Source organism: Pocillopora verrucosa, chromosome 11 (genome assembly GCF_036669915.1).
Source record: "Pocillopora verrucosa isolate sample1 chromosome 11, ASM3666991v2, whole genome shotgun sequence".
Lineage (NCBI taxonomy): Eukaryota > Metazoa > Cnidaria > Anthozoa > Scleractinia > Pocilloporidae > Pocillopora > Pocillopora verrucosa.
This window is the reverse complement of record NC_089322.1, coordinates 15,537,543-15,561,459: the sequence shown is the minus strand read 5'-3', so window position 1 is coordinate 15,561,459 and position 23,917 is coordinate 15,537,543. Positions and strand designations below refer to the sequence as shown.

The following is a 23,917-nucleotide window of genomic DNA, read 5'->3' as shown; positions in this document are numbered from 1 at the left end:
CGGTGTTTTTACGAATAACATATTTATTGTATTTCAAGGAGAGCACGCGCGCGATAAATTCCGTGTGAACAATATGGCAAGAGATTTAAATATCGTTCGCTTATAGCTAACTAAGTTTTGCATTTCTTGGGTCGAAAGGAAGAAAAACTTCCAACATTACTTGCCCGGATCATTTGAAGAGGGGGAGTCTGTTTTGCCGGCTGAAACCCGTGTTCAGTTTTCGATTTGACTGTCTTATCACAGAAATGACCTCACGTATCCTTTCATTGACGCAAATTATTTGCCGACAAGCCTAAGCTACTTGGTCTGGTGGCTGATAATTAAATTAAAGTTACTTCAAGTACTTTTGCAGAAAGATTTTTTTGTTAATTAAGATGATTACTAAAACAAACAAATTCGAAACATTTAATCGAAGACCTCAAAACACGCTTGAGCTTTGAGAAAAAAGCTAATGTTGACGTAGAAATAACAATTTATTTCAACTATCGAAAGTCTCCGTGTGGCGTTAACTCTCTGATGACCTTTTTTGCAGTAAACAGTTTCACCCGTGGATTCTAAGTCGGGCCTTGTTTACATTCGCGCGTTTGACTGTTTGCTTTTCCAAAATATTAATGCAAGTTTCTTATCATGAAACTTTCGAAAAGGAAAAATGTCCTTTCTTAAAAACCGAAGGTAAGCCATGATATAAAAAAGGCCCTGTCCTTATAATTTTGCAGTGAAACTACGAGGCGCGGCAGAGTGATTTCACTTTTGTTTTGAACATGGTTGACGTCATTTCTATGATCAATAAGGTTATAGACAATGAAAACTTGTGATCAATTTGATAACCGACTTGAAAAAACGCTTTGAAGATAAAGACTGTTAAATTGTCAACTTTTACTCCGAGATCACGAGATCCTAAAGAATTTTGATTCCCTGGTTAAAATAGTATGCTTAATTAAGTCACGTTTTCTCGGAATCAGGGACACCCAAGGTGAAAAATTACGACATCTGTAGAGATCAATTTTAGGATCACGAAAGCTGTCGTGAAGAGATCTGATTGGTTGCTTTAAATAGGATGCCTCCTCAGGCAAGCCCTCTCGGAATCTAAAACACATTTCGCGGCTGTGTTTTTTTCTGCAATTCGTGATGGAGTCGCTTCTTAAAAACCTCAAAGAGCATGTAACATGTTCGATTTGTCTGGATTCTTACACCAAACCCAAGACCATCGCTTGCCTTCATACGTTCTGCTGTGAATGCCTGGAGCGACATGCCTTAACAAGCCAAAAACAAGGGTTTTATCGATGCCCCGAGTGTCAGGCACAAATTTGCATCCCTGAAGGAAAGCGTTTTGATAATCTGCCAAGCAGTTTTCTGCACAACAGTTTGTTGAGTCTTCTTGCTGTTCGACGCAGTGGCGAAGGAAGCGAGATCAGCTGTAGTACATGCCAGAAGAAGAGCGCTGAGATCAACTACTGCTTCGATTGCGAGAAGTTTATGTGCCCCGACTGCGTGAAAGCACACGAAGTGTTTCGAGATACTATATTTCAGGGACACAAAGTCACACCAGTTCGACAGTTTCAAGCTGCAGACTACGAGGCCTTGTTGAAACGGCAATCGTTTTGCTCGGAGAAGTACCACGAGAAAGAGGTATCGAAGTTTTTCTGCGTGGGATGTCAAAGCTGTGTTTGTCAAGTTTGTATTAACATAGATCACAAAAGCCATGATGTTGTTCCGCTTGAAAAGGCAGCAGACGATGAAAAAGCAAACATCATTGCTCGAGCTGAGCTTGTAAAAGAAAAGAAAGAGGTCTGCCGAGATGTTATTCGTGAATTTGAGAAGACGGAGCATGAGTTGGAAACAAACATTAGCACAGCTAAACGCCGAGTTTCCCAAGCAACCGAACAGATGATGGAAAAGCTTCGCCAACTGGAGCGTGAAGCCATTACTACCCTCGAGAAGTCTCGCGTGTCGAGGATTGCGAAGTTACATTCTGAAAAAGCATCGGTTGTATCTTTTGAAAAGCAACTTGAACAAGCATTTGAGTTCAGTAACAACCTGGTTGAGAGGAGCTCAAGTTCAGACATAATGCAAAACAAGAAAAATGTAGAAGAACGAATTGAAGACCTTATCAAGACCACAATGCCTGCACTTCCGGTTAACTCGTGCGTGGAGTTTGTGTCGACATGTGAACCAGAGAGATTGAGTCTGGGATTTACGAAATTCAGCGAAACAGATGTGCAAGGATCGACCGTGGAAGGCTTGGATCAGAATTTTCAAGCTGGTGTAAAAGCAGAGCTGCTGATTTGTCCCAAAACAAGTGAAGGAGAAATCAGAAACACTCAGCACACAGGTCGTGTTGAAATACACATAGACCCTGCTGATCAGGTGAGGAGTTTGGTGACGAGTGAAAAAGAAGATGGATGTTTCCAGGCAAACTTTGTGGTGAAAGTACCAGGTACATATAAAATAGAAGTTAAGGTAAACGGACAGAGACTTGTCAAGAGTCCTTTTACTATCGTGGTCAAAGCACGAGAGTTTAACATTGTCGGTAACTTGGACTTGCATGGAGAAATGCTCTCATGTCCAACTGGCATTGCAGTGAACAGTAAAGGTGTTATTGTTGTGGCTGATATTGATGGTCACTGTATCCTGGTATTTGATGAGACAGGAAAGTTTGTGCGAAAGATTGGTGGTCAAGGTGACAAGGATGGGCAATTTGAGAATCCGACTGACGTCACATTCCTCAATGATGACGAGATTCTAGTGGCAGATCAATGTAATCACCGAATACAGCAGCTGAATGTTCAGACAGGGAACTTTGTGAAAAGCTTTGGAGAACAGGGAAGTGGAGATGGAGAGTTTGAGAATCCTGCAAGTGTTTGTATTACAAGTGATGGACATTTTATCGCTGTAGCGGATTTTAATAACAGCGGAATTCAGGTGTTTACAATAGATGGTGAACCTGTGTTCATGTTTGGAGACAGCGGTTCAGAAAGGCTAGATAATCCACTCGGCTGCGTTTGTTACGAGGAAAAGTTCTTTGTAGCTGACCAGAGTAATAACTGTGTGAAAGTGTTTGATGGCAAGGGACAGTTTTTGTACAAGTTTGGAGAAAAAGGAAACGGTGATGGACAGTTGAATTCTCCGTATGGCTTATGTGTTGACAAGTATGGCAACCTTCTCGTTTGTGACCTGGCAAATGGACGCATTCAACAGTTTTCATTGGAGGGAACTTTTACTGGCGAGACAAGTGCTAAGGTAAACCCAATGTTACCTTGGGGTGTTGCCACAATGCCAGATGATGGAATTTTAATCTCTGACTACCATAAGAAAGAAGTAAAAATTTTGAGATAAATCTACAAATAACAATTTCATTACCAGTGCGACATGGATATGTTGAGGCTTCATGTTTTTTTTTTATCATTTGGCAAAAATTCTCTTAAAATATTTTAATAGAGGGCCAGGACTGACGACGTAGAATTTTCACCATTGCACTGACACATTCTTCTCGTTTGTTCTTTTCTTTGGTAAATTACTCGTCATAATGAAGCCGAAAAATAGCTTATGATCCAAGGGACCCGTAGTATATCGCTGTTAAGGTTGGTAAATTTTGGGAACCTTTTTTATATCTTAACTAAGACAAATCGGATCTTCTTAGATGGAAATGTTAAGGACTTAATGCTACGCAATGTTTGAATGGATTGACTTTTATGGACTATATGGTCGATAGACTTGAGAAAAAATTGATTTTGAGCTCAAATATTTGTTAACTGTTTCTTTAACTACAAAAAGCTCAAAATATGTCAAGTGATTGCACCAGAGAGCTTTCCTTGAACTACACATTATTTTCGATAATTGTAAGTCGTGTTATTTACTTAATTTACCAGTAGAATTTAGCAGACTGTTGAAATGCATAAGAGAGGTGATCATGTGATCAAAAAACTTCGTTTGATTTTGTATAAATTAAATGAGGAGTTCTTTACATTGTGATAAGTGCATAATTAATACGTGCATGCTTCTGTAGCTGTCCTGATTGTTTAGCGAAGTTGAAAATGAAAAATATCTTTACTTTTAGCTTGATAAGCCTTTGTAAGAAAAGTTTTTGTGCTACATCAACCGACAAGGCGAAGGAATAGCAACAAATATGATAAAATGGTTTGTTTTACCATGTTTAACAGTTAGCAAGCCAGATTTTAGATAAGCAATCGTGACGTTGAATAATTATTCACATAAAAAATAAAAATTTATTACTTTTCGTCATTGTTACAGAAAACGTTGGTGGGATTTTTGATTCTTATACTATAACGAACACTTTGAAAAATCAGTGGAATATTAATTGAACATGTTTAAACTAATTAGTGATAATTGGGAAGTTTATTTTGATACCATTCAATGGATGTTAACTCCCTGTTATTATACTGTAGTTTGAAACGAAAACTTAACTAATTGCGTTGTCAATATAAGTGGAATTCTGTATGTTAACATTACTTAGTTTTCAAATTTTAATAAACTTGCTCTTTACTTTACTAAGAACTTGTAACGATAATCGTTGAATGAATTAGGCTCTAGGGGGCTATATTACCTCGCGTGATCTGCTCGAACGGTTTGTTCATCGGCCCCTTTGCTTTGCCTCGTTTGTCTCTTCACGGGTTTCGTCATCCCTCTAGAGTTTCAGAATGTGTTTATTATTCATAAATTCTTGTTACTACACAGACTCTTTGGAGAGTAAGATATTGAGCTTATTCTATGGACTAAAATTTGTCAGATGTAAGTAACTAAGAGGGGTACTCTCAATACCCTTGTGGTTCTGTCCATTTTTCAATGACTCTTACTAAAGAAAGAATGTTTTTTTTTATTTTTTAACAATGACTCGGTGATGTCTGCATTCAATTCTGACTTATGTGGGTATCAGAGCTTGCTGTGGTTTCTGTAAAATTAAATCAAGCGCATTTCTCTGAGATTATTGATGACATTAACTGTATAGTTGACTAAAAAAAAAGACAAATGATGGTAACCTTTTTTCTTTTTTATTTTTTTTGTCAACAGTATTTACACTAGTGATTAGTGCTATATCTCATTTGAAAGAGGACAAAATTAGCTTTTCAGAAAAAATATGTTTAGCCTCCAAAACTCCATGGATTTTAAATCATGCTAAGAAAATGGCATACAATTTGCATAAATTATTGTACAACTTTTAACTTTGAAACAGCCTGAGCCTGAATGGATTGGAGTTAAAAGGAAATATTTCTTAGATAAAATATTCCTTATCTTATGGGCAAGACATCCAGAGACTCTGGCTGAAAAAGAAAAAATATGGAATTAATTAGAATTTTTTTCCAAACTGTACCCCAAAACCATAAAAATTGACCCAGATTATTGAAAAATGTATTCCTCACTAAGCATTTACACAAGGGAAGTAAGCTATACCTCACCAGAAAAGCCCTTTTCTTATGTGCGTTGAAAACCTCGAAATGAACAACTCGCTCAAATGGGCTCTTTTCATCAAAGTAAGCGGTCAGATAACAAGCAATACGCTGTGGAAGCGAGGTGAGGTATTTTTTTTGAGAATTTGACGTATTTTTTTATTCCTTAGAGCGCTCGTAAATATTCCCATACAAACTCTAATAATTCCGCCATGACCGTTATTGTGTAAGATGATCATCTCACAGCTGGAGCTTGGGCCGCCTGTGGTTATACCTATGCCTTTTGAGTCGACATGTGTACCATCAGTTGCTTAACGTTTCCCTTTGTGTATACAGTATGTAATTACTAAATTTATCTGTCTTCCTTTTGTCATTCATCTTATCAAACGAGATCACGAAATTTACGATCCTTAGCCCTTAACTTAGCAGCATATAGAATTCACGAGCGCTGTTGCAATTTCAACGTTTATACTTTTATTATATGAAATAATCAGCAAACGATTTCGAAGAGGAATCCATATTCTCGAATCGAGCAAAAGCACTGCTGTACTTGTAGTATGGGAAAGCGCAAATATCGATTTCATCTGTTTCGCAAGCAAAGGAGTTAATCACCAACATCGGAAATAGCGACCATACATTCCTCGCGACTCCCTTACGTTTGTTTTCCAATTTTCCTGACATATCCAAGCTCCAGACAATAAAATTTTCCGGGCAGAATCGGTCACATTTACTGACTTCTACGTTTTGCCGACGGAAAATATCGGCAAGCAACAGTAGCCACCGTACTTCCACTTGGCAGGTTACGTAGATTTTTACACAAGAAGTGATTGGCAGCTGGAGCTTGGATATGTCAGGAGAGTTTCATTGACAGCTGGATTAATTACACCCCATGTTGTGAAACCATTATGAAGACATCGCGCTTTACTTCGCTTTTTTTGTCACATACAAAAAGGGAAACGCGAGGCAACTGTAAGATGATTCATGCTAACCCGTCGGTATCACTTAGCACTGGCACAAGTCGATCTAATAGGGACGAATTTTGTCGGCGGTGCGTTTGAAAATTTGTCCGCCTCAAAAAATTGTCGATTCACGACAAACCATCCGCACCTGTAAAGTGTTGGTAATGACAAAAAATTTGTCTATATTAACAATTTTGTCGCTAGTGCGGATAGGTCCATAGTCACATACAAAAAGGGAAACGTGAGGCAACTGAAAGATGATTCACGAGTATCACTTAGCACTGGCACAAGTCGACCAAACAGGCACACGCATGACTTAACAGTGGAAGATGGAGATATTTTCAATAACAATTATAGTCCAGTGTTTAAGTGCCAGTTTCGCATTCGCATGACAAGAATGAAATAAATGCTACGACCCAGCACAAAAATTTTGACATACGAATAGTCGGTCGAAAAACCGCTCAAAACAATTTGTATGATCAATGAACACTCCATAATTAGTAGTAGTTACTCCTACGTAAACATCCCACCCCTCCCTGCGTACTGTAGTTCGTCCTCCACCCCTTCCTCAGTAACAACAGTCTGCCTACCATCTCTCCCTGAATGCTGATAGACTGCATCCCACCGACCCCTAAGTGTTGATGGTCAGCCTTCCCCCCCCCCCCCCAAAAAAAAAGGTCCAAAAAATGCTCCAGTCCATATTTCACCCTCTGCCTAGGGGCGTAGGGTAAAATGTGGACTATTTTTTTCATGGGGGGGGAGGCAGAACATTACTTCTTAGGGATGGGTGGGATGCGGTCTCTCAGTTCTCAGGGAGGGATGGTAGGCAGACTGTTGCTACTAGTGGAGAAAGAAGTACTAGTACGCAGGGAGGGGTGGGAAGTTGATATACTGGTAACTGCTACTGATTTATGAAGTGTTCATTGAATCATACAAATTATTTTGAGCGGCTTTTCGACTGATTATTTGTATGTCAAAATTTTGCGCTGGGCCGTAGCGTTTCTTTAATCTTTTGTAATGCGAATGCTAAACTGGCACTTAAACACTGGACTATAATTGTCATTGAAGATATCACCAATTCCATTCCTGTTTTCGATCCTCCACTAAGATATAAGATATGCGTTGTGCCTGTTAGGTCGACTTGTGCCAGTGCAAAGTGATACCGACGGGTTAGCATGAATCATCTTTCAGTTGCCTCACGTTTCCCTTTAGTATGTGACAAAAAACGCGAAGGAAAGCGCGATGTCTTTATAATGGTTTCACAACACGGGGTGCAGTTAATCCAGCTGTCAATGAAACTCTCCTGACATATCCAAGCTCCAGATAATAAAATTTTCCGGGCAGAATCGGTCACATTTACTGACTTCTACGTTTTGCCGACGGAAAATATCGGTAAGCAACAGTAGCCACTGTACTTCCACTTAGCAGGTTACGTAGGTATTTACGCAAGAAGTGATTGGCAGCGGCCCGGGCAAATTGGAAAACAAACGTACGGGAGTCGCAAGGAATGCCTGGTCGCTCTTTCCGGTGTGAGTGATTAACTCCTTTGTTTGCGAAACAGATAAAATCGATATTTGCGCTTTCCCATCTTTCCCATATTACATGTAAAGCAGTGCTTTTGCTCGATACGAGAATATGGAATGAATATGGAGAATATTCCTCTTCGAAATCGTTTGCTGATTATTTTATGTCCCAGTGTTTACGTGGCAGTTTCGCTTTCGCATGACGACAAAAATGAAGAACATTCAAAAAGTCAGTCGAAAAACCGATGAAGATAATTTGAACGATCGAGTAAAAGCTCCATTAACAAGTAGTGTTTACTATTACATCCACCTCCCACCTCTCCCTGCCTAGAAATAGCCCTTCTCTCACCCCTCCCTGAGTAATAACACTCTGCCTTCCACCCCTCCCTGAGTACTAGTAGACTGCATCCCATCCCTCCCTGAGTACTAATGATGTGCTTCCCCCGATAAAATAGTCTAAAAAATGGTCCAAAAAATAGTCCCAAAAAATGGTCCAAAAAATAGTACAAAAAATAGTCCAAAAAGTAGTCCAAAAAATGGTCCAAAAAATGGTCCAAAAAATGGTCCAGTCCATATTTGGGGGGGGGGGGGGGTGTCAGGTAAATTTTATTGGTACACAACGTAAATTCTCCCACCCCTCCTCCGCTTCCTCACGCTGTAAATAACGACAAATCCTTGAGTAGAAGTTACATGTTGATAAAAGCTTCAAGAAGTTTATAGATGAACAAAATTATTTTATTTTCTCCACATCGCAGGAAATCGACGGTCGAGCTTTAAAGTTACTATCCTTAGACGAGATTCACAAGTGTCTTGGAGTAACTCTTGGACCCGCCATTAAACTTCACTTTAATGTACAAAAACTGAAAAAGAAACCTCGATAACACAGGCTGTTACATTTCATTCCAACTACGCATTCTATGATTTGGGCCTCCAGTCCTGAGAATGAGGGTGCGGTAGGTCCGTTTATCGTGTGTGTTTTATGAAGCTTATTTTATCTAATCCAGCGCATTCCAGCCGCAAATCCTCTTTATAACCTGATGTTCCCTAAAGTTTGAAGCTTTTTTGTCTTCAAACTGCTCGTTAACTTTCTTATCGGTTTCAAGCCGGGTCAGAATGGCGTATTTGCCTCTGCATTGCGTCCCTTAGTTAAGAAAACGTTCCTCATCGGAAAAAATTCTCTATTACAAGGAAATCTAATCTGGTACGGTGGATACTGGGAACGTACGTAAGCCCACCATTCACCGCTTAAATTTTGAAGACAGAGGTCTTCATTATTAAGTCTACAATTCCTCTACTACGTACTATTGGTTACTGTTTACGAAGACTACTTTTTTACAAGTGCTATTTGTTGAGAAGTGCGGTAATGATAGGCTTAAAGACTGGAGTGTAAACTCACCTCAAGTCTTCTCACTGCATCCCTCAACTGACTGCACGTTTGCAGAGCTCAGAATCGTTTCGACTTCATATCAGCAGTGTACTAACAAGTGAACGTGCAAATGAAAATATCTCGATCTGTGCTGTGATTTCAAGATTTCGTAGTGTCTTGGTTTTAGAGGTCATCCAAGATCATGTGCAGAGACCTTAAATGCAGTTGTAGCAGTGTATGTGTGTTTGTGGGGGAGGGGGGGGGGGAGGAGGGGAAATGGAGAGGAGGAAGGGAAGGGGCTGGGGGGGAAGGAGGAATCTTTGAAGATTCAAATTGTGATCTTGATTATTAAACACATTCTCGTTGCACTCACGTCTCTCTTCGTACAAGGATTATCATACAAATTGAATTTCGTGACGATTGAACTCGTTAACACTTGCAGTCACGCGACGGAATAAATAAAATCACGCGATCTTGAAGAGCTTTGTGTTCTCGGCGCCAGACATCTCACTTAACAATCCCGAGAGTGTTGTTTTTAGCGACTTCGACTTAAATAGACAGTTGTTTTTAGAGTAACATATTTATGGTATTTCAAGGAGAGCACGCGCGTGATTAATTCCATGCGAACAACATGGCAAGAGAAGGAAATATATTTCGCTTATAGCTAACTCGGCTTTGCATTTCTTGGGTCGAAAGAAGAAGGAGAGAGAAGAAGGGCCGGCTGAGACACGAAATGAAACCCGTGTTAAGTTTTCGATTTGACAGCCTTATCATATAAATGACCTCAAGCATCCTCTCATTGGCGCAAATTATTTGCCGACAAGCCTAAGCTACTTGGTTTGTTGGCTGGCAATTAAATTAAAGTTACTTCAAGTACTTTTGCCGAAATATTTTTTGTTAATCAAATTAAAGATAATTACTTAAACAAACAAATTCGAAACATTTAATCGAAGACCTCATAACACGCTTGAGCTTTGAGAAAAAAGCTAATGTTGACGTAGAAATAACAATCTATTTCAACCGTCAAAAGTCTCCGTGTGGCGTTAACTCCCTGATGACCTTTTTTGCAGTAAACACTTTTACCCGTGGATTCTATTTCGGGCCTTGTTTACATTCGCGCGTTTGACTTTTCCAAAATATTAAAGCAAGTTCTTATCATGAAAAATCCGAAAAGGGAAAATGTCCTTTATTAAAAACCAAAGAAAAGCCATGATGTAAAAAAAAAAGGCCCTCTCCTTATAATTTTGCAGTGAAACCACGAGGCGCAGCTGTTTCAGTTTTATTTTGGACAATGTTGCTGTCCTGTAGAGATCTGATTGGTTGAATTAGCATGCCTCCTCAGGCAATCCTTCTCGGAAGCTAAAACACATATCGCGGCTGTGTTTGTCTGAATTAATGATGGAGTCGCTTCTTAAAAACCTCAAAGAACATGTAACATGTTCGATTTGTCTGGATACTTACACCAAACCCAAGACCATTGCTTGCCTTCATACGTTCTGCTGTGAATGCCTGGCGCGACATGCCTTAACAAGCCAAAAACAAGGGTTTTATCGATGCCCCGAGTGTCAGGCACAAATTGGCATCCCCGAAGGAAAGCGTTTTGATAATCTGCCAAGCAGTTTTCTGCACAACAGTTTGTTGAGTCTTCTTGCTGTTCGACGCAGTGGCGAAGGAAGCGAGATCAGTTGTAGTACATGCCAGAAGAAGAGCGCTGAGATCAACTACTGCTTTGATTGCGAGAAGTTTATGTGCCCAGACTGTGTGAAAGCACACGAAGTGTTTCGAGATACTATATTTCAGGGACACAAAGTCACACCAGTCCGACAGTTTCAAGCTGTAGACTACGAGGCCTTGTTGAAGCGGCAATCGTTTTGCTCGGAGAAGTACCACGAGAAAGAGGTAACGAAGTTTTTCTGCGTGGGATGTCAAAGCTGTGTTTGTCAAGTTTGTATTAACACAGATCACCAAAGCCATGATGTTGTTCCGCTTGAAAAGGCAGCAGACGATGAAAAAGCAAACATCACTGCCCGAGCCGAGCTTGTAAAAGAGAAGAAAGAGGTCTGCCGAGATGTTATTCGTGAATTTGAGAAGGCGGAGCATGAGTTGGAAACAAACATTAGCACAGCTAAACGCCTAGTTTCCCAAGCAACCGAACAGATGATGGGAAAGCTTCGCCAACTGGAGCGTGAAGCCATTACTACCCTCGAGAAGTCTCGCGTGTCGAGGATTGCGAAGTTACATTCTGGAAAAGCATCGGTTGTGTCTTTTGAAAAGCAACTTGACCAAGCATTTGAGTTCAGTAACAACCTGGTTGAGAGGAGCTCAAGCTCAGACATAATGCAAAACAAGAAAAATGTGCAAGAACGAATTGAAGACCTCATCAAGACCACAATGCCTGCACTTCCGGTTAGCTCGTGGGTGGAGTTTGTGTCGACATGTGAACCAGAGAGTTTAAGTCTGGGATTTACGAAATTCAGCAAAACAGATGTGCAAGGATCGACAGTGGAAGGCTTGGATCAGAATTTCCAAGCTGGTGTAAAAGCAAAGCTGCTGATTTGTCCCAAAACAAGTGAAGAAGAAATCAGAAACACTCAGCACACAGATCGTGTTGAAATACACATAGACCCTGCTGATCAGGTGAGGAGTTTGGTGACGAGTGAAAAAGAAGATAGATGTTTCCAGGCAAAATTTGTGGTGAAAGTACCAGGTACATATAAAATAGAGGTTATGGTAAACGGACAGAGACTTGTCAAGAGTCCTTTTACTATTGTGGTCAAAGCACGAGAGTTTAACATTGTTGGTAAGTTGGACTTTCAGGGAGAAGTGCCTCAGGCTCTAGCCGGCATTGCAGCGAACAGTAAAGGTGTTATTGCTGTGGCTAATTATGAAGGTCACTGTATACTGGTATTTGATGAGACAGGAAAGTTTGTGCGAAAACTTGGTGGTCAAGGTGACAAGGATGGACAATTTGAGAGTCCGAGTGACGTCACATTCCTCAACGATGACGAGATTCTGGTGGCAGATAAATGTAATCACCGAATACAGCAGTTGAATGTTCAGACAGGAAACTTTGTGAAAAGCTTTGGAAAAAAGAGAAGTGGAGATGGAGAGTTAATGAATCCTACGAGTGTTTGTATTACAAGTGATGGACGTTTTATCGTTGTAACGGAGTATTCTAACAGCAGAATTCAGGTGTTTAACATGGATGGTGAACCTGTGTTTAAGTTTGGAGACAGCGGCCTAGAAAGGACGGATCATCCGTTCAGCTGCGTTTGTTACGAGGAAAAGTTCATTGTAACTGACCGCAATAATAACTGTGTGAAAGTGTTTGATGGCAAGGGACGGTTTTTGTACAAGTTTGGAGAAAAAGGAAACGGTGATGGACAGTTGAATTCTCCGTGTGGCTTATGTGTTGACAAGTATGGCAACCTTCTCGTATGTGACCCGATAAATGGACGCATTCAACAGTTTTCATTGGAGGGAACTCTTACTGGCAAGACAAGTGCTAAGGTAACCCTTAGAGGACCCTGGGGTGTTGCCACAATGCTAGATGATCGGATTTTAATCTCTGAATATCATAAGAAAGAAGTTAAAATTTGGAGATACTGAAATCTACAAATAACAATTTCATTACCAATGCGACATGGATATGTTGAGGCTTCATGTTGTTTTTTTTTTTATCATTTGGCAAAAATTCTCTTAAAATGTGTCAATAGAGGGCCAGTACTGACGACTTAAAATTTTCACCATTGCACTGACATATTCTTCTCGTTTGTTCTTTTCTTTGGTAAATCACTTGTCATAATGAAGCCGGATAATAAGTTATGATATAAGGGGCCCGTAGTATATCGCTGTTAAGGTTGCTAAATTTTGGGAACCATTTCTATATCTTAACTTAGACAAATCGGATCTTCTTAGATGGAAATGTTAAGGACTTAATGCTACGCAATGTTTGAATGGATTGACTTTTATGGACCATATGGTCGATAGACTTGATAAAAATTGATTTTGAGCTCAAATATTTGTTAACTGTTTCTTGAACTACAAAAAGCTCAAAATATGTCAAGCGATTGCACCAGAGAGCTTTCCTTGAACTACACATTATTTTCGATAATTGTAAGTCGTGTTATTTACTTAATTTACCAGTAGAATTTAGCAGACTGTTGAAATGCATAAGAGGGGTGATCATGTGATCAAAAAACTTCGTTTGATTTTGTATAAATTAGATTGTTTAGCGAAGTTGAAAATGAAAAATATCCTTACTTTTAGCTTGATAAGCCTTTGTAAGAAAAGTTTTTGTGCTACATCAACCGACAAGGCGAAGGAATTGAAACAAATATGACAAAATGGTTTGTTTACCATGCTTAACAGTTAGCAAGCTACATTTTAGTTATTGTGACGTAAAATAATTATTCACATAAAAAATAACAATTTATTACTTTTCGTCATTGTTACAGAAAATGTTTGTGGGATTTTTTATTCTTTTACTATGATGGAACACTTTGAAAAATCAGTGGAATATTAATTGAACATGTTTAAACTAATTAGTGATAATAAAGAAGTTTATTTTGATACTTTTCAATGGATGTTAACTCCCTGTTATTATACTGTAGTTTGAAACGAACACTTAACTAATTGCGTTGTCAATATAAGTGGAATTCTGTATGTTAACATTACTTTGTTTTCAGTTTTTAATAAACTTGCTCTTTACTTTACTAAGAACTTGTAACGGTTATCATTGAATGAATTAGGCTCTAGGGGGGGTTATGTTACCTCTGCTCGAACGGTTTGTTCATCGGCCCCTTTGCTTTCCCTCGTTTGTCTCTTCTTGGGTTTCATCATCCCTCGAGAATTCCAGAATGTATTTATTATTCATAAATTCTTGTTATTACAGACTCTTTGGAGAGTAAGATATTGAGCTTATTCTATGGACTAAAACTTGTCAGATATAAGTAACTAAGAGGGGTACTCTCAATACCCTTGTGGTTCTGTCCATTTTTCAATGACTCTTACTAAAAGAATGTTTTTTTGATTTTTTAAACAATGACTCGGTGATGTCTGCATTCATTTCTGACTTATGTGGGTATCAGAGCTCGCTGTGGTTTCTGTAGGATTAAATCAAGCATTTCTCTGAGATTATTGATGACATTAATCTCATTTGGAACAAATTTTTAACAAAAAATAAAAATATAAAAATATGCATGCTGTTGCTGCAGTTTGAACAAAACAATGTGAATTTCAATGCGCATTGTAATCTTTCGTACCTTGCGGAATTATTAACCCTTTTATTCTCAGGAGTGACCAAGACAGAATTTCTCCTTAAAATATCAATACAATATCAAGCGCACAAGTGATGAGAATAAAGAAATATATTACTTAGGGTGTAAGTGGTTACTTGATCCAATGCCAGTTTCTCCTAACTAATATCAAAATAATTGTTTGGCAGATAGTAAGGAGAATTACTATTGAGATCGTGGGAATGAGGGGGTACATGATAGACAAGAAGCTATTAGTCATGAGTGGAAAAAAGCAGAAAAGACAATTATTTAGTTTTACCTATAGTAAGCTGTTACACATGGTGTGAAAATGGTGGATAGTTGTTCGAGAGTAAATAGAGTTCTGTACATTGTAGCACGATCATGGTTATCGTTCCTTCACGACGAGAGTGAGTGGAAAAGTTTTGAATCAATTATTGCTTGAGGTGTTGATGAATTCCACCAAACATTTTTATTTGAGCAGTTCGTTAACGGCAAGCTGTGTTGCAAGATTCATGATTTGTTGATTGTCCCGATTATATTTTTCTGGATTGGTTTGCTCGGTGCCATCTCTAGATGAATGTCTGATTAAAATTAACTATTATCGATTTAGTGTATGTTTTCGATGCCTGGAGAAAGTGATCTTGTGGAGTCGTTTGTGTTTGGCCAAGGACGAATTCAGATACCATCGTTAGCATGTTTATTTGATTTTGTTATCTGGAATAAATGATTTACGGAGGTAAGTTAATATCTGCGAGCGTCGAAAATTTATCAAGTTGAAGGAACAGTTTTGGTTCCGGTCCTCATTTTTGTCATCAAAATAAACACATACCGCTTTAAAAGATGATAACGCTGACCACGTGCAAAGCTGTCAATTGTTTCTCGACTGTTGTGTGTGTTAAATATTCAACGGTGACATCACATTTACATCTACATCTGCTTTTATTACGTTGGTAAATTCTGCACAGACATCACACAAACCAACTCGCGCGCTAAGTAAGAAGACTAATATGAAGGCTTGAAATTACATTTCGATCGATTTTCGCAAAGAAATGGGCCAGGAATATTCCACAAAAGTGCAAATAATCGTGAAAGCTGATCGCGGAAAAGCGATTGCGTGACGCTCGGTAAGTTGTAGGATGACGTGTTATCACATGCTAGACGAAAAACTCTTTAGATTCTCAGTCTGCATTTTGTACCCACTCTGCAGTCTGCTGTCTACATTTTGTATCCGTTCTGCAGTCTGCATTTTGTACTAAAAGGTATCCGTGGCACCAGTACAGTTTATCTTGGTTACAGTTATTCGCACAACACACACACAATCTACGACAAAATACCTATGTGTGAATTAATTCGACATTTTCATTCTTTTCCGCGTTGATACTCTTCTTTCCTTTTGAAATAATGAAGACACCACTTACAATGTTTCAAGTAATCCACCCAACCCCCCAAAAAATAACTCTTGCATGCATAGTATGCCTATGTTTTTCTCTGCTATAGTGACTAGCATTTAAAATCTGGTTGTAACCGATCAATCTTCAGTTACAATATTCTCAATTCATAAAACAGAAACTTGAACTTCTGTACCTAAGAGTATATTAAACATTGTTAACCCTTTACACTTCGTCATCATCATGCATTTTCTCTCTAAGGTTCTCTATATATGTCCTAAAGGTGCTAATAAGGAGTATTCGTTTCATTCTTAAGACCTTAATGTGTGATTCAGGGGTTATATTGTAAAGAGAAATTTATATGCTGGTCTGAGTCTTGGGGGTTAAAGGGTTAAGATCTGGATGGGGCTGTCTGTGCACTGGCTCATTTGTTCCACTGGGTAGGTAGCCAACCAAACTAATGAGTATCTTGGACTGCATTTTGTGCCAGATTTTTCATCATGAAACTGAACATGCCTCGAAAATTATTTTCATGTTGTTGAAATCTTGCCATATACACTTTGCTCTTCACTGTTCAGTGGTACATGTAGCTCATGTTTTTAATTTTTGATGGTTAAAATTGAATTTGGGGCAATGTTGTGAAGATCAGTAATATACAAGCCATTCTATTTTCTGATGTTTTGTTAAGTAAAGCAGAGTAAAAGATACTTTGTTTCAAACCATTTTGAATTTATCATTGGCTAATTGTACCTGTTAACCATTTAACTCCCATGAGTGATCAAGAGAGAATTTCTCCTTACAATATCATTACAATATCAAGCAAACAAGTGATGAGAATTTAATAAAAATATGAATTAGGAGGATTATTAGTTGATTCAATACCAAATTCTTCAAACTCACATCTTAAAATTGTATAGCAGACAGTAAGGAGAATTACTAATTTGATCTTAGGAATTAAAAGGTTAATAAAACAGTTACAGATGTGACTAGATGTCTTTTCAGAGATCAAATCCAGATGAAGAAAATCAGCTGAAACCAGAATTGAAGTTACATGTAGAAGTGCTGCACAAAAATTGATCCACTCAGTTACTGGGTTGCATCAGTGGTAGATTCCTATGGCTTGAGACTCAGATTACCACTAGAAGGATTGGAAGATAAAGCTGATGGTGTTTTGGTTTACTTCCTGTCTGATACTGATCACCAACTTGGGAAGAAAAAGAAGTTGAGACTCAACATTCCTCTTGGTAATATAAGTACTGTACATGTGCCTGTAAAATGCAAACTCTCCTTCTGTTTTTCAACCAGTGCTGTAGAGTATGAGGCCAAGATGCCACGGTATTTCTCATATGAACTGCAGCTTGTGCATCAGTCGAGTATGATTCCCATGTATTACATTTGAACACCAATTACTGTACATTGTTTGTGTAGCATGTGTAGAAGACTCTCAAATACAGTCAAGTATCACTTGGGACACTCAATACAAATTCCTCTACTATGGTCAATATTCAGTCAAGATGGTATACACTGTACAGTGTATTATTTTAAGTGCCTCATTGAGTGACAGGTTATTTGACATCATTTTACAAATACCAAGAAGCCTTCCTCTGATTTGATGGATACCTTGCCCTTAGTCTTAAATGAAATGAAAAAAAATCAACGACTGAATCAAATCAATAAAAGAGAGCCATTGAAAAATCAATCCTAGGAACATAATAATATATTAATAAATTAGATTGAAATGCCCATAAAACAAATCCCTAATATACCATGCAGTACATGTTCACATGTTAACATTAGACCCCAGTTTAAGAAACAGCAGAATGGGGAGATGAATATTCAGCTTTCAAATACGAGAGACATTTTTCTAACTTTTAATATACATTCTTTTGATCTTGCTGCATGCACTTTTGTCTTTTTACTCAATGTATATACACTTGATAATATAAGTCCAGGCTGATTGATTGCATGTAATTTACACATACATCTTAAACTCAATAATTGGTTTTGCTTTGGTTTTTGTTTTCTACAACACTTGATCTGAAAGTGCTTTGCCACTTACTCAGTGAGCTACGCTGTAGAACAGCTTGCTCTAATTATGATAAAAATGCATAAAGCATATATTCAGCAATGATTATTTGCCCTCAATAATTCTTGAATGTTATGTTGAGGGAGGATACAGTGTGAACAGCCTTAAAGTGGTCACTTCTTAGAAATTTTAATCTCATACTGTTGTGGTACCATTACAGAATTTGAAAATTTTACAACCTTGATAAAAACATGTGATGCATGAGGTGCATGCAGCCAAGTGTGTCCTGATGTTTTCATCACATTCAGATGTGTTTGGTGATCTTTTATTGTACAAACCCATGGCAACATGGAATCTGTTTGTTTTATATGCTGAAAAAGAAAAATTTGTTGATGGAGATGTCTTTTGTGCATCTCTCTACCAATAGATCATAAGAAAGTGCTCAAAATGCAGGCATAATTCAGCTTATCATATAAAACCAAGCATGAAAATATTGAAATTGGGCCAGCAGTGTATATTTGATGTTATGTTTGAGAATTGTTCCTCTATTTCAGTCTGACAGCTTGCCAAGGCTTCATGCATGGATTACATAGAGTTTGAAGCTAGAAGCTGTGAATCCCAGTGATCCTTCTTCCATTTGTGCTGCTATGGTTACCAAAATACATAGCAAGTTCTTCTTCCAGGTAGAGATTGACAGCATGATCACATGCAGTGACAGCAACCAACCCGCCATGTGGTGTAATTCAAATTCTAGGAATATCTTCCCTGTAGGGCGTTGTGCACAGAACAACATTCAACTTACTCCATCCCCAGGTATGCAATTTTTTTAACACTGCACATTTGATATCAATGTTTGTTTTTTGTGATTGAAACATTCATGGTTATTTCACTTAACCCTTTACACCCTAACATCAGTATGTATATTCTCCATACTGTTCTCTATACATTTCCTAAGTTAGTGACGGGGAGAATTTGTTTAACAATCAAGAGCTTCTTTAGTAACATAGGCAATCATTTCCTTTATTGTCATTACTTTAACTTGTGATTCAGGGGTGACATTGTAAGGAGAAATTTGATGTTGTCAAAGGGTTAAATTGGTACAAGTGAAAAAAGCGAGGGAGGGGAGGGGAGGGTCAGGTCAGGTCAGGTCGGGTCGACCCAGGCTCCCTCTCTTTTTCATCCGCCATTACAATAGCCCCTTTTTACTATTTTGTTTTGTTTTACTAACGGAACGCCTGGAATAGACTATCTTTCTGACAACATAATTTGGTTTGATGAAGTGAGTTGATAATGTAATGTTCGGGGAAAGAGCTAACATTTATCATACGAGAAAGCATTAAACATGTATCACTATAAGCCAGAAAATAGTATTTGGCAAGGTGCATTGTTCTCGAGCATCTTTTTTCATAAGTTGAAGCTTGATTTGATGAAGAATCTAACTTGAGTTATTTATCCACTTTAGGAAGTTCCAGCTCATGAGTTTGATATCGGAATGAAGCTTGAAGCAGTAGATCAAACAGATCCCAGCACCATAACAGTAGCTACGGTCTCACAAGTGGTCGCACGCACCATGTGGGTGTTACTCGATGGATACATGAATGATTCTGTGGAACATATCTACGATGTGGAATCATTGGATCTTTTTCCAGTTGGATGGTGTAGCATGAACGGGCACCCACTCGTTACATCGAGAGTTGAGCGTAAGAAATTTGGGCCAGTAAACTGTGATCTGACAGCTGTATTTGTTCGACCATGAGAAGTTTTAACTTAAGCTCATTAACCCATTTTACTCCCAAGATTTCGTTAGTAATTCTCCTTACTGTCTACCATTCAATTCTTATGATGTTACTTTGGTGAACTTGGTATTGGATCAGCTAACGTAACATCCCTTAATTGATATTTTTCTTTATTCCCATGCCTTGTCTGCTTGATATTGTATTGATATTGTACGGAGAAATTCTGTCTTGGTCTGTCAGGGTAGTTAAAAGTTTGAGACCAAAGTGGAAAAGGTGAATTAAAAAAGATTGGAGAAATTTGGTTACAGATGATGAGACTGATAAAATAAGTTGAGTCAAAAAAAAATTCTTTCTTTTTTTACACGCGATATCAATTTGTTTAGTCTTGGAATTTCAAAATCGTAATGAAAGTCCCTTTTTTTCTACCATTTGTGTGTCACCTTTTTGAAAGTGTTTCAGTGTTACCAATACACACTTTACAACAAGATTTAAAGTTGCAAAATTAGCACCATATGATTTTTGCAGAAGCTAGTGTAGGTTCTCTTTTGAGGAAGACTGTTTGTTACCTTCTTGTTAAGTTTTCTTAACGCCCAACAGCGCATGAACGATAACTGGGTGATCTTCCTGAAAATATCGTAAGGGTACATAGTTCAAAGGACGGATAATACTATCCAACGGATAAATCACCATCTAGCGGATAAGTGTTGACAGGACATACTGAGGTATGTACAAGATAGCGATTTATCCAGTGGATAGCGTTATCGACTCTTCGAACAACCGGGCCCAGATGCATACCTGACTGTGTTTCTTTTATGATCTTTGCTCAGGTCCTCCTGAGGAAAACATGCGTCTTGCTTCGCTGAGGTATTTTAGAAATTGTTGTTACGTATTTGATGTAAGCTGATTTCGATTTCATGTAAATAGAATACATTTACTAGTGATCGATTAATGTTTTGATGATCTTGGCATGCGAGAACAGTGAATGTAAACTTATTGTAGTGTGAGATCGTGTCAACATCAACAACATCTCAGTATTAATTCTCCTCACCGTCTGTCGTATATTTCCCACTAGTTTTGTTCTTAGAATTTGCTTCTCGGTCAAGCAACATCATCTAGTTAATAGTTTTCTTTCTTCTCCTTACCTTTTTGCGCATCTATGTATTAATAGTATGAGGAGAAATTACTAACTGAGTTAATCTCTTGCAGAACCACAAGACAAAGAGAAAATAAAGTGACGGATACAAGCACAGCCAACATCATCAATATCTCAACAACTAGGACTTATGAAACGAGTACTACAAATTCTACAACTACGCCTTTAAATTCTGTAAACGTTACTCCTGTCACAGATGTAAACAACGTGACAAGCATGATCCAGCGTGACACAATCACCTGCAGAGCGCTAACGTGACATCATAAACACTGAACACGAAGTCAAAATGGAGTCCAATTCTCACACGGACAAAACGGAGTCTTGTTCTCTTAAAGAGGGGGACACAAAGTTGCAGGAGAAACAGTCACCCATATCTTCTAAGGGTAAATATGATATGCGGCCCTCGACACTTGTCCCGCGAGGTTACGGTAAAGAGAAAGAGGAGGAAAGTGCGGAAAAGAAGAAAGTTGAAGCTGTGATCGATCTGACAGAAGACGACGAGGTTGAGGTGGAGACAAAGGAGAGTAAGCCTGTTGAAACCAAAGCAGGTCTACCTTCGAAGGATGATTCAGGTATGCGTTCATGACGGCTTTGTCATTCTTTAAGCCAAACGTCGAGCCGCATTCTATTACTTGTTTATTCTTGTACCTTCAATCGGGAACCAAATTTAATCTTTTCAACCCCCCTCTTACCACAATTTTATCTCTTTTACCCTATTTAAGTTAACCTACTTGCCCCCCTGCCCCCCTCCCCCCAGAAAAGAAACAGAACAAAGCAAAACAAATCAAACAAAAAACAATGTTGCATTGTGATTCCACGAACTTTTAGCCAAATGTAGGCAACATTGAATGGGAGAAGGGGGGGGGGGTCTCCTCGTTAATTTAGAGTGTGATAAAAGGTGTGTTATTCTACACATATAGGACTCTTCAAACATGTTGTGTCAACTAATTTTGATGCTGACTGTAGTCTCTTACTTAACCGCTGTTCTGTCACGGCACACAATACCTTCTGTCCTCCTTGCGTTAAGGGACCAAATAACGGCTACGAAGGAGACTTGAAATCGTCTTTGCCCTTGCTTGCGAAAAGATGAAAAAACAACTATCTGTGTTTTATTACCGCACTCAAAACTTACAATCGTCCTTTTCTATCTCCGCACACGACGCTTTCGAAAATGCTGATCTTAGAAGAGTGTTAAACGCGTGTCACGTAGCTCGGTCGCCATAGAGACTTTTTGTGGTTCAGTGGTAAAAAAATCAGAGTGCATTCGAAGACCCGAGTTTCCATTCGTTATAAAGAGTCAGAATTTTTTCTTAATTTCACGCTTGTGGCAAGGCGAGAAGAAAATCTTTCTACATGGTAGACTCTATGTTGATCTTTCTTCGAAAATTTGCCTTTGTTTCCTTTACAGGGATCTGTTTTTATGTCAAGAAATCCTGGGAACCGGACCCGTTTCTTAAGCAAGCTAAGGTAGCAAGTCTTCCTGCTGTCATTGGTCCAGCGGGTCCAAATATTGTCTTAAGACAACTTGTTGAGCAAATTGTTCTCAGCGCTCATTCGTCGAAACAAGTTCTGAAGCTACTTGCTTCTGAGTCTGGTATAATGACTATTGCTTCAATTTTGAAGGTAAAGTGTTCTTTTTCTGTGGGTTTTTGAACTTAGGATGGCAAAGAAATGAAAGCGCTCGCCGGCCAGCTCGCCTACGGCTTAAATCCTTTTTTTTTTTTGTTTCAGTCTAAGAGATTTATTAGTGAACGCAGAGCACAGATAAAGAAGCCGAAGGCAGTCGTTTTAGTTGACAGTCACCATGGTTTATTTTCTGAAATATCCATCAGACTATTTTCACGGTCCTAGTCATGTTTGCTCGACTTCCAACATTGGTATCCTGTGGTTTGTGATGTCAGACACCTGGTGCCAAGCAATGCCCCCTTTGTGACAGGTGGGCCCAGCTAATTACAGAATCATATCGCTTTTCTGCCTTTATCATTACGAGTTTCATGTTTGTTATTTTTTATTGGAGTCGTTAAAAAACAAACTCGTTGTGCGAGAATCTCATCAGTTTGAATAAAGTCGCACTATGTGCGCACTGTGATGCTCAGAAAGGTTGGAACTATGCATCGATAATTCAAAGCTTTAACATCATCCTCCGGGTAAAATTGTGTTCCAATACCCCACCCAAAAGCCGGAATTGATCGTCAATTTTTTGTAAAAGGTAACATTAGGGTGGGTTAAGTAAAGGTTAAGAAAAGTGTTCTCAGACAACTGCTACTTGTACTCCAAATCAAAGTCAACATGGTTTAAAGCCCAGGTAGGAAGAAGTCAAGTCATTTGGTTGTGTACAAGTGTGGTCGGGGAAAATTGAACACGGGACCACTGAGGGGACTACTGAGGAATAGGTTCGCTTTTGTCGTAACGGGACTCGGACTCGGGACTTTGGGATTACGAGACCAATGCCTTCATCGATCGACCACGCCACCTTTCGGGTTAATATTGTTTTCCCCAGTAACTGAATTATATCAGATACCAAAGTTGAGTTTGTTTATATAATTTTTACGAGTATCTTAATCATATCAGATACCAGAAAAGTTTTGTCTGACCCCAAATTTTGACTGTCTTTTCACTTGAACTTTCAAACTTATGTTTTAATTTTTGTTCTGTTTCAGTTCCTCTTCCTCCACACGCTTCATCTCTCCGCAAAAATTACGAATCGCCGACAACACCAAGTCCAGCGACGTCACCCTTGAACGACACACCATCCCCAATAAGGAAAGCCGTCCCTAAAGTAGATAGCCACCTGGTGGGTTATCCTGCTGGTCATCCCGCAAAGTCCCCTCACGTCCTAAAGAATGCCATCCCAAAAACAAAGAATGTCCCGAAAGCTGCTCCTGTCGTAAAGAATCTCCCTTCAGAGCCCCCCCCCAGACCCGAGCCCTCGGGATCACCGAGTATTTCGGTTTCGTGTTCATCAAAACACGTATCTTAATGGAGCGTTCAAAATGTGGTGGATTTTATTAGAACAACTGACTGTTTTAAGTTTAAAGACGAGTTTCAGAGGCAGGTAACATGGAGGTTTGATTAATCTTGTTAATAAGATGGCAAGTTGTCT

At 38.9% G+C, this 23,917-nt stretch overlaps 4 protein-coding genes across 5 annotated transcripts in view; all 4 read left to right on the top strand.

Annotated features, from left to right (window-relative positions):
* Nucleotides 1-1,069: 1,069 nt before the first annotated feature.
* On the top strand, nucleotides 1,070-4,481 carry LOC136277037 (E3 ubiquitin-protein ligase TRIM71-like). The gene has a single exon (XM_066158651.1). It carries the CDS (start codon nucleotides 1,129-1,131, stop codon nucleotides 3,334-3,336), a length of 2,208 nt encoding a protein of 735 aa, XP_066014748.1. The 5' UTR covers nucleotides 1,070-1,128; the 3' UTR covers nucleotides 3,337-4,481.
* A 6,167-nt stretch (nucleotides 4,482-10,648) lies between these two features.
* LOC136284381 (E3 ubiquitin-protein ligase TRIM71-like) lies at nucleotides 10,649-12,877 on the top strand. The gene has a single exon (XM_066174650.1). The coding sequence runs from the start codon at nucleotides 10,649-10,651 to the stop codon at nucleotides 12,860-12,862; it is 2,214 nt and encodes a 737-aa protein (XP_066030747.1). The 3' UTR covers nucleotides 12,863-12,877.
* A 2,544-nt stretch (nucleotides 12,878-15,421) lies between these two features.
* LOC131796256 (sex comb on midleg-like protein 4) overlaps nucleotides 15,422-23,917 on the top strand; it is a 51,605-nt gene continuing 43,109 nt past the window's right edge. Inside the window, exon 1 of the mRNA XM_066158494.1 lies at nucleotides 15,422-15,635. The gene's annotated coding sequence lies outside the window, so the exon portion shown is untranslated. The remainder of the gene's footprint in view (nucleotides 15,636-23,917) is intronic.
* The window catches only part of LOC136284383 (uncharacterized), a 6,349-nt gene continuing 371 nt past the window's right edge, over nucleotides 17,940-23,917 (top strand). Inside the window, exons 1-7 of one of the 2 annotated variants that reach the window (XR_010719179.1) lie at nucleotides 17,940-18,738; nucleotides 19,388-19,625; nucleotides 20,489-20,525; nucleotides 20,868-21,386; nucleotides 22,223-22,437; nucleotides 22,546-22,750; nucleotides 23,475-23,917. The exon at nucleotides 23,475-23,917 is cut by the window's right edge and continues 371 nt beyond it. Coding sequence is in view for 1 of the 2 variants with exons in the window: in XM_066174652.1 (XP_066030749.1) it covers nucleotides 21,101-21,386; nucleotides 22,223-22,437; nucleotides 22,546-22,665 (621 nt within the window). In the remaining variant the exon portion in view is untranslated. Of the gene's footprint in view, nucleotides 18,739-19,387; nucleotides 19,626-20,488; nucleotides 20,526-20,867; nucleotides 21,387-22,222; nucleotides 22,438-22,545; nucleotides 22,914-23,474 lie in introns of those variants that run through there. The other variant, XM_066174652.1, reaches the window with a different exon arrangement.

Excerpts from the sequence above, each read along its gene's own strand:
- LOC136277037 (XM_066158651.1), top strand. The coding sequence starts at position 1,129 with ATGGAGTCGCTTCTTAAAAACCTCAAAGAGCATGTAACATGTTCGATT.
- LOC136284381 (XM_066174650.1), top strand. The coding sequence starts at position 10,649 with ATGATGGAGTCGCTTCTTAAAAACCTCAAAGAACATGTAACATGTTCG.